Raw genomic sequence first — 13,207 nt, 5'->3', positions numbered from 1 at the left:
GTGAGATGATGTCAGGAAAATTATTCTGTGTCCTTTTTCACATACCACTATTTCTTACAGCTAAGGCTGGTAGGTGTATATGAAATTAGGTAACTCTTTGATTTGTCTTCCTGCTTTATCTAATTTCCATGTGGTCTCGTCTCACTTGGTCTTATCCTAGTTTATAACTATTTGATATAATATGCTAATTGTTATTTAGCTCATTTACAATTTTGTAAGAATTCCACTCGTTGAATTTATACCCGTTTCATCTAATATCACTTATGGTGACTCACCATCACATCTAATACCACTTAGTCTACGAGTATATGGTTAGATGAACTTTTATGAACCAAATTTTTATTTGACCAAGTGAATTATAATAAGACGAAAATGAAATCAGACTACATGTACATGTAACTGGTATTGGACTAAATGAGAATTAGACCAAGTGTATTGTAGACCAAACAGCAGTTAGACCAAATTTATTATAGTTGACCAAATGGGTTTAGCCTACATGGTACATGTATTTAAGTATCTGAGAAGTGGACCAAATGCTTGTGGACCAAGTGGGTATACCCAATGGCCTGAATTCGCAAAGGTGGTTTTTGCAAAAACCACCTTTGTGAATTTGGGTCATTACATGTAGGAGAGGGGGAGGAGATAAGGGTTGACCTTTTCATAAACATTTCCTTTGGACCGTTGTGAGTGTGATAATGTAATAAAGATCATGTCTTCGAAAAAAATTTGCTACTATTCAGGCATTTAAGAAGCTTTTGTGAAAAAAAGTGATTTTTACTGCCAAACACAAGCATTGGAATCCATGCATCCATGGCTGTATGTAGTTTGGAGGGGAGCAAGGGGGCAGTATTATGAAAATTAACATTTTGTGTACAGAATTTTTTGCAAAACTCACTATAAGTGTGTACAAGATCCTTGAATTTCACCTTTTATAGCACATGCAAAAGCATCCACTTGAAAAGCTTGATTGCTTTGCTTCCTCGTTATCTATTTTCTTTAAAAAATTTATTCATATTGCCCTCAAAGAAAAAAATTCTGCCTATGGCATTCTTGCATCTAATTCGTTGAAAGCAAGTAAAATCTGTTGATGTTCAATTGTAAGATACTTCATGGAAAAACTTGATTTCTAATCAAATACTGCTAAACCAGGGTCTTGTCAGGAAATAAATTGGAGACAATTTTTTTCTATATCTCTTGCTTTTGTTTCTTTTCAATCGATATATCAGGCAGGCCATGGACTTTGTCTATTGCACTTCCTGGATCTATACTAGACAATGCACAGTCACCAGAGCTGAGAACATACTTGGCTGGGCAGGTAAGGTTTATATAAGTAGGGGAAGGCGGGGTAAGTTGAGCATAGGGGCAAGTTGTGCCACCACCTCCAGGCCAATAATGAATGAGTCGGACATTGTGGTAGTGTCATGTATTGATGACCCATTACATAACCCTTTACCCAACCATATTGTTTTCGACTTTGAAACAAAAAGTAAGTTTTCAGACGGAAAAATAGAAAATTTCAGCAAAAAAGTAAACAGTGGTGTAAAATAGTGGAGTGCTGTTTCCCCACACACGTCTTTAAATATGGTAAAGAAAAAATAACAATATTGTTAGACCAGGTATGGATCTTCATTCTTTTCACAGTCTTTTAAATGATGGATGCATAAGAAATGAGTGAATGTGAAAATATCGCTTTAAGATCGGACTGGGGTACTTTGAGCCAGCCAACATGGGGCAAGTTGAGCCATGGTGATTCTTATGGTAATAAGAGTGAAAAATTAAAAAAAACTTGAAAAGCCATTGATATGCAGGCAGAAAGGTGTAAATTCACGTGACAGTTCTTTTACTTTTAGCGGATGTTAGTATTTATAGAGAATTAGCAAGTGGAAAGACTTGAAATAAAAAATTGTCATGCTGCTTCTTCCTGCATACATTTTTACATAGTTTTTGTGGCCCAACTTACCCCCAGAAGGTGGCACAACTTACCCCACATATGGGGCAAGTTGAGCCATTTGACATCATTTTTTTCAAAGGTCACAATGAATTTCAGTGTGGGGGTAGAAAGTTATATATAGTCTGGTCTGTTAGCGTCAAAAATGCCCTACTTGTGGACACGGTGGACAAAAGCATGATTTTTTCTCCAGACCTTTGTTTATGTATAAGAATTAAGAATGGGGTATGCTCCAAAAAATCTGGCTGCAGGAACAGTGAAAAAATGGGTGAAAACGTCAGAATTTATGAGTTCAGATTTGTCCGATATATAGACTAGCACTAGCGCAAAACTCAATAGCAGTGCATTATTTTGCATTGGATTAGTTCTTGAATTCAGACCCTTTTTGAACAGATCTTCTGTTTGTCCTCGCATCTCAATGCACCAAATATCTGAATGAAGATGCTAACCAAGCCGAAGGGTGACAGTGGAGGGGGTTGAATGTTGGTGTGTGTGTACATATTTTGGTCTTGGGGTAAAGGTGTGCAAGACACAATTTTTGCATGTGTTGGAAATTGTGTTGCCATGGTAACAGTGTATTATTGCAAAAATAAGGTAAAAATCTTGCAGTTAGAACCACTTCCTCTGTTTTTAACCGATTCTCATGAAATTTGGCACACACATTGGTCTTGAGGTGAAGATGTCTAAGACATACTTTTGCGTGTCTTTCAGAAATCTTGTTTCCATGGTAACAACATATTATCTGGTGAAAATTGGGGAAAAACCCTAACAATTCAAACTGTTTCATCAGTTTTCAATCAATTTTCATGAAATTTGGCACACACATTGGTATTGAAGTAAAGATGTACAAGGCACTTTTTGTGTGTGTTTCCAAAATTGTGTTGCCATGGGAACAACATATAAATGGCAAAATTTAGGTAAAAACCTTGCAATTTGAACTACTTCATCAGTTTTTTGTTGTTGTTGTTTTGAACCAATTCCCATGAAATAATTATGGCTCACTCATTGGCCTTGAGGTAAAGATGTGCAAGAACCTTTTGTCAGAGAGTGCATTGCCTTGGTAACCACATTTAGCCAGAAATATGGGGAAAACTCATTGTGGATCAGTCTACTTCTCAGTTTTCAGCCTGTGCTCATAAAAGTTGACACAAATATTCATTTTGGGTAAAGATTCATATTCAGTATTAAAAGGGAATCAAGCCTTGGTCATAATGTTTGTGCATGGAAAAGGAGAAAAATAAGAATGGTGAAAGTTTTAAAGAAATCGGACAAGCAAAATAAAGTTATGGCTGCTTTAAAATTAAGATCCCTAAGGCTACTAGTATGTAAAATTCAAATTGGCAACTGGGTAAGTAAATTATGACAAGGGGTGTGGCCGCAAGGACAACTTTCCCATAAGACTAGTAGATATCAGGATGTTTGGTTTTCTCCTAAATCCCTATTCCATTGGGGCCGTAATATAAACCCGGTAGTATGTTTTGTGTCCTCATGAAAGAAAGATATAATTTGAAGTAAAACTTTTGAAAAAAAGAAATTTTATTTCGTAATTCTCCTGGAGAAATTACAGGAGATCCCGCCCGCGCATGCGCAGTCATTACGTTCGCAGCATTGATTTTGGCAGTCATTTTCCGCCATTTGGGGTAAGATAAAAATTGCTTTTTCTTCCCCTTCTTCGAGTTGGTTGCTGGAAATTATGCGCTAGAGCTCTTTTCTATTACAACCTCCTTCTGATATCGACATTGGGTTCGATTTGGAGTACTTCATGACAAAAATACGATTATGATTCGTGATTTCTTGAATGTGGGTACCAGCCCGCCGGCGACTCAGTCGCAGCGGAGTGCGGTTTCTCCACCGGGCCAGACGCCGGCGAAGCCGGGCGCAGGGACCCGTTCCACGAGCCAGCAACCAGCGTCGCATCAATAGTCTTCGTATTCGTCGAATACAGTTAACTTCATGATAAAGGAGATATGATTGAATCTCCGTCGGGCTTTTCGGGCATAGGTACCGATATGGCACTATTGAAAGCCAAGCCCAATAAAATTGTCAAAAACATAAGATAAAGGAGATATTAAATCTCCGTCGGGCTCTTCGGGCATAGGAACCGATATGACACCAACAAAGCCAAGCCCAAAAAGAATAAACCTTCCCCCTCAACTTCAAACTCTGAGTTTGAGGAGAGACTAAATTAGAATCGCTTTTTACTGAAGCACTGGAGAACCAGGCTTTTCAGAACCAGTCAGGGAGCCAGTTACTCCCCAGGCATAGGTCAGCCATTATCAAGATAGTATTCTGAGGCTGTCTTTTTACGATGATAATAATGGTTATGATGATCAGAATTCTTAAATACAGTTCCACGCAGGTCAGGTCCATGTGACCAATGTCAATGATGACAATTCACAAGCTCCAGATTTCGAGAGTGGGGAAGGTGAATGTGATGTGGGCCAATTAAGGCCCAGGCATACCGGCATTAGCCGCTAAGTTTGCCCAGCCCCAAGAGATGGGGCACGGCAATTGATAACCTTGGTCGATATGCCAAGAGTTAATGCTCCCATTTGGGACAAACTAAAACAAGTAGGCCTAACTAGACAAAGAAACCTGCAACTACAAAAAATTCAACGTTCACTAACCAGAGGTTTGACAGCATTCATGCAATCTTTAGACCCAGAGAATATTTCTGAAGCTCAACAAGATTGCCTCGCTTTGCTCAGCAATACCAATTTTGAGCTAAATTGCACAAGGAAACGTCTTATCAGACCTGATATGAATATGAAATTTACACCATTGTGCAAACCTTCCCAAGTGGGCAAGTTCTTATTTGGAGATGATCTTGCTAAGCAAGTGAAAGACCTGAGTGGGCAGCTGCAGGGATGATGAGAGGCCAATAATTGAAGGACAAGCATGTCTCACACGTATCACCCATATGCCAGGAATAAAACCAGTACTCGTGAATCTGGATGGGCTCAATCAGCCCAACATGATTTGTGGTCAGGCAAGCATAGGGTCCTTTTTTAGGGCATCCCCAGTGGAAACGACACAAGAACAAGGGTCATGACCAGTGGCAGAACCCAGGCTCGCAGAGCAGAATGCCTTTCAACAGCCCCTGTCCCCCAAAGCAGGGTGCATCTTGGAAGGAAACAAAGTAACTACTTCTACTGAAGAGGCGAGTTAACTCAATGATTATTCAAAGTTTCCTATTGGTGGCCGAATGAGGCATTTTGTAAACAATTGGAAAATATTACTTCTGATCACGTCATTTTATCAGCTGTGGAAGGGTATAAATTAGAGTTTGAAAATTTATCTATTAAACCATACCGTTCACTACCCCCACACTGTTTTCATATCAGAACAGTTGAAGTAATTAAAATCAAGAAATTATACACTTACTTGAAGAAGAGGTGATTGAACAATGCTCCCATGAGAATGGAGAGTTCGTGTCCAACATTTTTATTCGGCCCAAGAAAAATACTGGGCTAATTAAAAGTTATTCTGGATCTTTCTGACCTGAAAAAGTATGGCTGTCAGCATTTTAAGATGGATAGCATACATACAGCAACACAATGTCAGAAAATTTGTTTTCTTGCCTCAGTGGACCTCCGGGATGCTTACTTTTCGGTCCCAGTTCACCCTTCAAATAGAAAGTACTTAAGATTTATTTGGCAAGACACGCTTTTCAATTTACATGTTTACCAAATGGTTTGAGTACTGCACCACGGCTCTTTACCAAAATTTTGAAACCAGTGTTTGCCACACTGCACCAAGCAAACCACATCTTAGTGGGTTATCATGACAACACCATCATTATTGGTAACAATAAGGCCCAAGTACATAAGGCAATTGATGCCACGGTTGGCCTTTTATCAGAGCTTAGGTTTATTATTCACCCTGATAAGTCGGTACTCAAACCGTTACAGGAAATTACTTTCCTTGGATTGGTCCTTAATTCAGTGAATATGTCCATTACATTCCCTTCTTACAAGGTAAATGAAGTTAAAAAGTGTTGCTTATAGGCCTCCTCCAATCTAACTTGCCTAGTTTTAGAGCAGTCTCCAGAACAATTGGGAAAATTGTACCATCATTCCCTGCTGTCCAATATGACCCTCTTTTCTATCGGGCTTTGGAATTGGACAAAATTGTAGCACTGACAAAGGTCATTTTGATAGACCCATGCAACTCTCGCAGGCAGCTCGGTACAATCTTGAATGGTGGATAGCAAACCTGCACATTGTATACTCGTCTTTGAGAGTAAAGAACCGGACCTGGAGTTGTACTCCGATGCAAGCGGTTCGGGATGGGAAATTACATGTATAGAGCTAAATTCTAGTAAAGATGGGCGATGTCATGCCGAGGAACTTGCCAAAGCTCAGAATAATGAGATTGATTATCTTGAATTACTGGCAGCCTTTTTCGGACTAAAGTCCTTTTGGACATCTATGAAAAATACCATATCCTACTACGCATAGATCATGTAGTTGTAATGAAATTGCAAATGCAATCTGTAAATGGTGTTTAGAGAGAAATATTTGGCTGTCTATTTCTTATATTCCAGGCAAGCTAAATGTAGTAGCTGACAAGCTGTCTCGTAAATTCAATGAAAGGACAGAGTGGACACTGGATAAACAAGCTTTTAACCAATATACTTCTTACTTTGGCTCACCAGATATTGACTTATCTGCATCTCGACTAAATAATCAATTGCCTAGGTATGTCTCTTGGCAACCCGATCCTAGTGCATTCTTGGTTGATGCATTCTTTTTTCTAAACTGGGCCAAGTTGAATTTTTATGTCTTCCCACATATTTTGTCTCATGCCAAGTTGCTTGCAGAAAATTCTGAATGACAAAGATATACGGGCTTGCTAGGTGTCCCATATTGGCCCTCACAATCGCGGCTTCCCTTGCTCCAAATTATAGGGAAACCTGTAGAATTCAAGAGGAGGAAAGGGTTACTAACTTTACCCTTCTCAAATTTCACCCCTTTTGAGATCACATTGATGTATATGTTGCACGATCTCCGGAAACTTTTCAAGAGACTGAATAAAAAGACCACGGAGATCATAAGGTCTTCACAGAGAGACTCTACTAAAAATCAATAATAATAATAATAATAATGCTCAAGTCTTGTAAAGCGCATGTAGCATAGCATGTCCCTATGCGCTGTATCTACATAAGAAAATGGGAAAATTTTATTTAGACAAAGGTTGGAGTTATGTTCAATCATCAAGACATTTATTGGAGTTCCTTACAAGTTATGTGAACACGGAGCTGGTTATAGTACCTTGAACACTACAGAAGTACCTTGTCTAAATTTTTAGTTTTAGATGGTCCTTTTACAGTGGGAACTCATTCATTAGTGCACCACTTTATGAAAGGAACCTTTCAACTTCGACCACCCAAACCCAGGTACACTAACATATCTGGGACGTTAAATTAGTGTTGAACCATTTAAGGAATTAAGCTAGCACCTGAGAGAACCCTTAGCCTCAAGCTCTTGAGCCTAAAAATTGTCACCCTCTTGGCACTAACCTCAGCGCAGCGGGTGCAGTCGCTTCATCAGTCAAACATTGAGCATATATGACTCTTAAAGATACTAGTAGTGGAGCTACGTTTTGCTTTGGTCAACTACTGGACAAGACAGACCAGGGCATATGAAGATATGACATTGGAAGCTTACCCTCTAGATAAGCGACTGTGTGTTCTTGATTATCTAAAACATATTCGAAGAACAGAACGTCTGAGTGGATCATAAAAAGTTCCTTTTTATCAGCTATCAGAAGCCTCATGTGAGGATAAGTTAATTTATAACAAACCATTTCCCTTTGGATACGAGTAAATCTAGCTGCAGCTGGGGTATAGACACTGATTCTATAAGGCGCAATCCACGAGGGCTGCGTCTGTGTCAGACGCTGAGAGGTCAGAAGTTCCCATCGCTGCTATTATCTCAGACAGGCTGGATGGACTAATGAGAAAACTTTTAACAACTCTATCATACGCTTTGGATCAGAAAAGGGACTTCTCAGCCTCCTTGTTAGGCAGTGCCTCATACTCGGTTGTAGAGGTTATGTTGTGTTCACACCAGGGTTGTGACTTGGTGTAATTTTGGTATCAAATATGCCTCCTGAGCTTTGAAATCTCCTGTAATTTCTCCAGGAGAATTACGAAATAAAATAGAAAGATTAAATGAGAACAAAGTTTGAAATTTAATATTTATTTTATGAGTAATTTGGAGGGAGAGATTACAGGCCCCCCACTCCCTCCCATTACTCAAGGGCAAAATTAGCTCTAACTTGTTCTCATCTTAGTTTAATCTTTCTTGCTGTTTTATCAGGAGTCATATTTGATGCTTTGAATGATGACTGCGCATGCGCGGGCGGGATCTCCTGTAATCTCTCCCTCCAAATTACTCATAAAATAAATATTAAATTTCAAACTTTGTTCTCATTTAATCTTTCTATTTTAGCTAATTAATTATTCCAGTACATGGAAGAGTGGTCCTTGCCTTCTTAAATCACTGTGACATCACATATGCGGTCAATTTGAAGTCTTCATGGGTATAGTGATTACCAATGTTTATAACTTTAATATGTTCACAACTTTGTTATGGTTTGTCCGATATTGTTCAAACTTTGACCTATAAACTTGTCTGATTTTTCATTTTCCTCTAAAAACTTGTGTTTATTTGGGTTTGATTCCCCTTTATAACGTCATATAATAGCGCAGGGTATTAATCACCTTCAATAATATTTATAGGCTTTTTTTTGGGGGGGGCGGAGAAGGTCCTTAAAAAGTGACAACATAAGAATATAGAAGGTTAAAGGCCATGACCATGAGGATCTTAAACACTTAAAAAAACACCCCTTACATGTTTTATTTGGGGGGGGGCTTTAGAAAATTGCCACATAAAGATTAAAATGAAATTATAACGACTAGGAGCTTAACCCCCCCCCCCAAAAAAAAAGGGAAATCCTTTACACTTCAGCATATTAATTTAAAGCCTCAAACATTCCGCTTTGAAAAAAAAAAGTTTCCGGTGTCCAATTAATCAATGTTTTATTTGAAGCATGAAGCAGGGGCTGTCACAGAAATATACTGAAAAAATTAAATGAAAGAAAATATAAGACTAAAATCTATTGTGCACATAGGTATATTTTTGATATGGTATGTTACTGAGTCATGGATTTGCAAGTGAATTTCTAAAACAAGTGCAGATATTTTTGTATATATTTAAATTTCTATAATAATTAGTTGCATGATTAAAGGTACACTTTAAAATATGTCAGAAAAAATATACTTAGAGAGGGACAGGAAACAGAAGGAGATGGCATGGTGAAGCTCAAAATCAAGAGTGATGTGAAAGTTAAAAAGAAAGAGTAGGAATATGAATATGAATAAAAGACTGAGTAGGAGAATATATATAAACAATGGTTAATTGGGTACTGTAAACAATTTTTTTATCAAATCAGAATGCATTAAGCTTCAAATGAATGGTCTGAAGTGCAAAGGACTCTACTTACCTTTGAAGGGGGGGGATTTTCTGCTAAAAAGTATTATCAGCCCCCTATTTTTTCGGGGGGGGGGGTGTTAAGTTCCTAGTCATAATCGTTTAACTGTAATTTTAATGAGGTCATTTTCTAAAGACCCCACCCCCCCTTAAAAAAAAAAGAGTAATGTCTAGCTTTAAAAATGCATGGACCCCTGAGGGACAAAGGTGTAGACTGGTTTGAGCATGGGGAAGTAGAACTAAAAGTGGTATGGGTAGGGGTGCACATCTTGGGGAGGTGGAACTAAGGTTTGGAAAATCAGCTGTTGAAAGTATAAGGGGTACACATTTTGTTTTGCTTGCCAGTGTTGGAACTCCTCTGCTTCAGCGGAAGGTTTCATATTCACCCAGTGTACCTCCAGCCTATATGCCCTTAAGGGGATGCGTTTTTCTAAGAGTGTTTATCATTTTTATGTTTCTAACGGCCACTGCCTTTAACCTACTTTGATGTCAGATTTAAAGGACTAATCCTGCCCCTTCCCCCAAACCCAGAAATATTAATGAAGGTGATTAATACCCCCACATTTTAATGCAGAGAAGACATTTAGAATTTAATATGAATCTTTACCCTAAGATGAATATATATGAGCACTGACTAAAAACAGGGGAAGAAGTTTGATCCACAATAAGTTTTCCTACATTTCTGGCTATCATATGTGGCTACCCTGGTAATGCACTCTCTGACAAATGCAAAAAAAAGGTTCTTGTACATCTTTACCCCAAGGCAAATGTGTGAGCCAAATTTCACGAGAATTGGTTCAAAACTGATGAAGTAGTTCAAATTGCAAGTTTTTTACCTAAATTTTGCCATATGATAATTTGTTACCATGACAACACAGTTTCTGAAACACACACAAAAAGTGCCTAGTTCATCTTTACTTCAATACCAATGTGTGTGCCAAATTTCATTAGAATTGATTGAAAACTGATGAAGCAGTTTGAATTGTAAGATTTTTTCCCAATTTTCACCATATAATATGTTTTTACCATGGCAACAAGATTTCTGAAAGACACACAAAAGTGTGTCTTAGACATCTTCACCTCAAGACCAATGTGTGTGCCAAATTTCATGAGAATCGGTTAAAAACAGAGGAATTGGTTCTAACTGCAAGATTTTTACCTTATATTTGCAAAAATACACTGTTACCATGGCAACACAATTTCCAACACATGCAAAAAATGTGTCTTGCACACCTTTACCCCAAGACCAAAATATGTACACACACACCAACATTCAACCCCCTCCACTGTCACCCTTCGGCTTGGTTAGCATCTTCATTCAGATATTTGGTGCATTGAGATGCGAGGACAAACAGAAGATCTGTTCAAAAAGGGTCTGAATTCAAGAACTAATCCAATGCAAAATAATGCACTGCTATTGAGTTTTGCACTAGCGCTAGTCTATATACCAGACAAATCTGAACTCATAAATTCTGACATTTTCACCCATTTTTTTCACTGTTCCTGCAGCCAGATTTTTTGGAGCATACCCCATTCTTAATTCTTATACATAAACAAAGGTCTGGAGAAAAATCACGCTTTTGTCCACCGTGTCCACATAATTCCGCTAACTGACCAGACTATATATAGGTGAAAAATGTTTCCAAAGAATCAAATTTAAAGGCAAGGTACTTCTTTCTACAATATTATCAGTCACATCAATTTTACCATGCAAAATGCAAAAAGTGTCACAACTTACCCCGCATTCCCCTACAGCTTTTATCTCGCCTGAACGAAGTTCGGCAGAGACCTGGCGGTGATCACTTTTTCTGGAAAGTCTATTGGTTTTGTTCTGTTACAAAAAATTTTTTTTGTTCAACTGCTCTCATTTTTTTATTTCTGTATCAATTATGTTCATACTTGGGACATAATGATCCTTGGGTAATACCACATGTGTGTTGTTGAGGATGATGGGGTAAAAAGTCATTTAGGGGTCAAATGATGTGAGGTCATGTCCATCTTTTTTAAAAAGTTTTTGTTCAACTAGCTCTCATTTCTTTACTTCTGCATCAATTCTGATCACACTTGGTTCATATGATCCTTGTGTAATACTTCTTGTGTGTTGTTGAGGATAACGGGTCAAAGGTCATCGAGGGGTTTAAAGTCAAGTTTTTGTTCAACTTGCTCTCATTTCTGTATTTCCGCATCAGATATGTTTACACTTGATACCACATACATGTTGTCGACTTGTCAAGGATGATTGGTATAAGGTCATATAGGCAATGTTCTCGCTACCACGCGTCATGGTTGTCGGGCGCCGACAACCCTGAAAATTTGCGCAGGATGTGGGACACCCCCCTCCCGAACCCTCCCCCCATGCATGCTTCGCACACACCGAGGCCGCTGCGCGGCTTGCGTCGCTTTGCGCCGACAACCGTCAGAGTGAACCTGGCGAGAACGTTGAATATAGGGGTTAAAGGTCAAGTTTTTGTTCAACTTGCTCTCATTCCTGTTTTTCTTCATCAATTGTGTTTACACTTGGTTTGGATGTTCCTTTGGTAATTAATATCATGTGTGTTGTTGAGGGTGATGGGGTCAAAGCTTATCTAGGGGTCAAAAGGTTGAATTTTTTGTTCAAGTTACTTTCATTTCTTTATTTCTGCATCAATTGTATAATTTACACTTGATACAAATATGATCCTTGGATGGTAACACATGTTTGTTCATGAGGATGAAAATGTCAACGGTCATCTAGGGGTCAAAAGATCATCTTGCATAGTTTATTGATTGCAAAATAAGGCAAGAGTTGTGGTTTTCGAACAATCTTGTTTTTAGATGAAAGAAATAAAAGTTTCTGACTTAAATTCCTATTGGAAGGTATAGACAGTTCTGGTTAATTCAGTATATAATATTTCTTAATAAGTCCAATTATGATCCAAATTGGCTGGCAAAGGGTTCTTAAATTAAAGTTAACAATGCTGGCGATGATGAAAGCAGTGTTGCCTTTAATGTGAATTCTCAAACCCGCAATGAACTACTCTGGATAACCTCCCCCTTGTATAACTCCGCAACAAACTTTCATGAGGCAAGCCATAGTAGGTAATAGCAACGGGACAGCCCCGCGACTTGCTTGGTATTCCTTTGGTGTGAAGACACACTGCTACAACACCAGGATAAACCACTTGTGATATGTTTACTTACCATCGTACATGTATTCTACATTCTACATAACGTCTGTTTAGAAAACTTCTTCGCTGCCGCTTTCTTCTTTTCATTTTCTTCCAGAATGATATAGATTATATATACTGATATTATGACAAGTGGGGATATGACATCATCAGTTTGCTCATTGAATATTCATGAAGACATGCCTAGAACTGTTTCACCAGAATAATGCAAATCTTCCAAATGCTATAACTGTTATTCCTCGTCCAATTTCGATATTTTCATTGTTTTGTTTATCTGATTATTTTCAGCCTGGAATACCCCTTTAATTTCATGCTCTGGTCTAATTTAAAATTAGAAGTGGACTTCAGAATACGTCTGTGTTTTAGTTTATCATATTTACTTTATATCAAGTTGGAATTAAAGCTGACAATCTTGAAATATTTTTGTTTTATGAGGTATGATTAATTCAAATTATTCACTAAATGAATTATACATAACTCTGTCCTTTTTTTCACAAGTTTTGATAGGTGCAGTTGAGTAGTAAGACCCACGACATCTTTACCAAAACTATTTTAGTTGCAGATATCACAACAACTTTATCATTCTCCGTCCACCG

General features: G+C 38.2%; 1 protein-coding gene across 6 annotated transcripts in view; it reads left to right on the top strand.

The window, feature by feature from the left end:
* Window positions 1–13,207, top strand: part of LOC121428646 (putative methyltransferase C9orf114) — a 60,811-nt gene that overhangs the window by 22,823 nt on the left and 24,781 nt on the right. For all 6 annotated transcript variants that reach the window (XM_041625419.1, XM_041625418.1, XM_041625416.1 and 3 more), the window contains one exon: window positions 1,227–1,315. In XM_041625419.1, coding sequence (XP_041481353.1) covers window positions 1,227–1,315 — 89 coding nt within the window. The remainder of the gene's footprint in view (window positions 1–1,226; window positions 1,316–13,207) is intronic.

Source organism: Lytechinus variegatus, chromosome 15, assembly GCF_018143015.1.
Source record: "Lytechinus variegatus isolate NC3 chromosome 15, Lvar_3.0, whole genome shotgun sequence".
Lineage (NCBI taxonomy): Eukaryota > Metazoa > Echinodermata > Echinoidea > Temnopleuroida > Toxopneustidae > Lytechinus > Lytechinus variegatus.
Note: the sequence above shows the minus strand (reverse complement) of the source record. Positions and strands in the feature narration are given on the sequence as shown.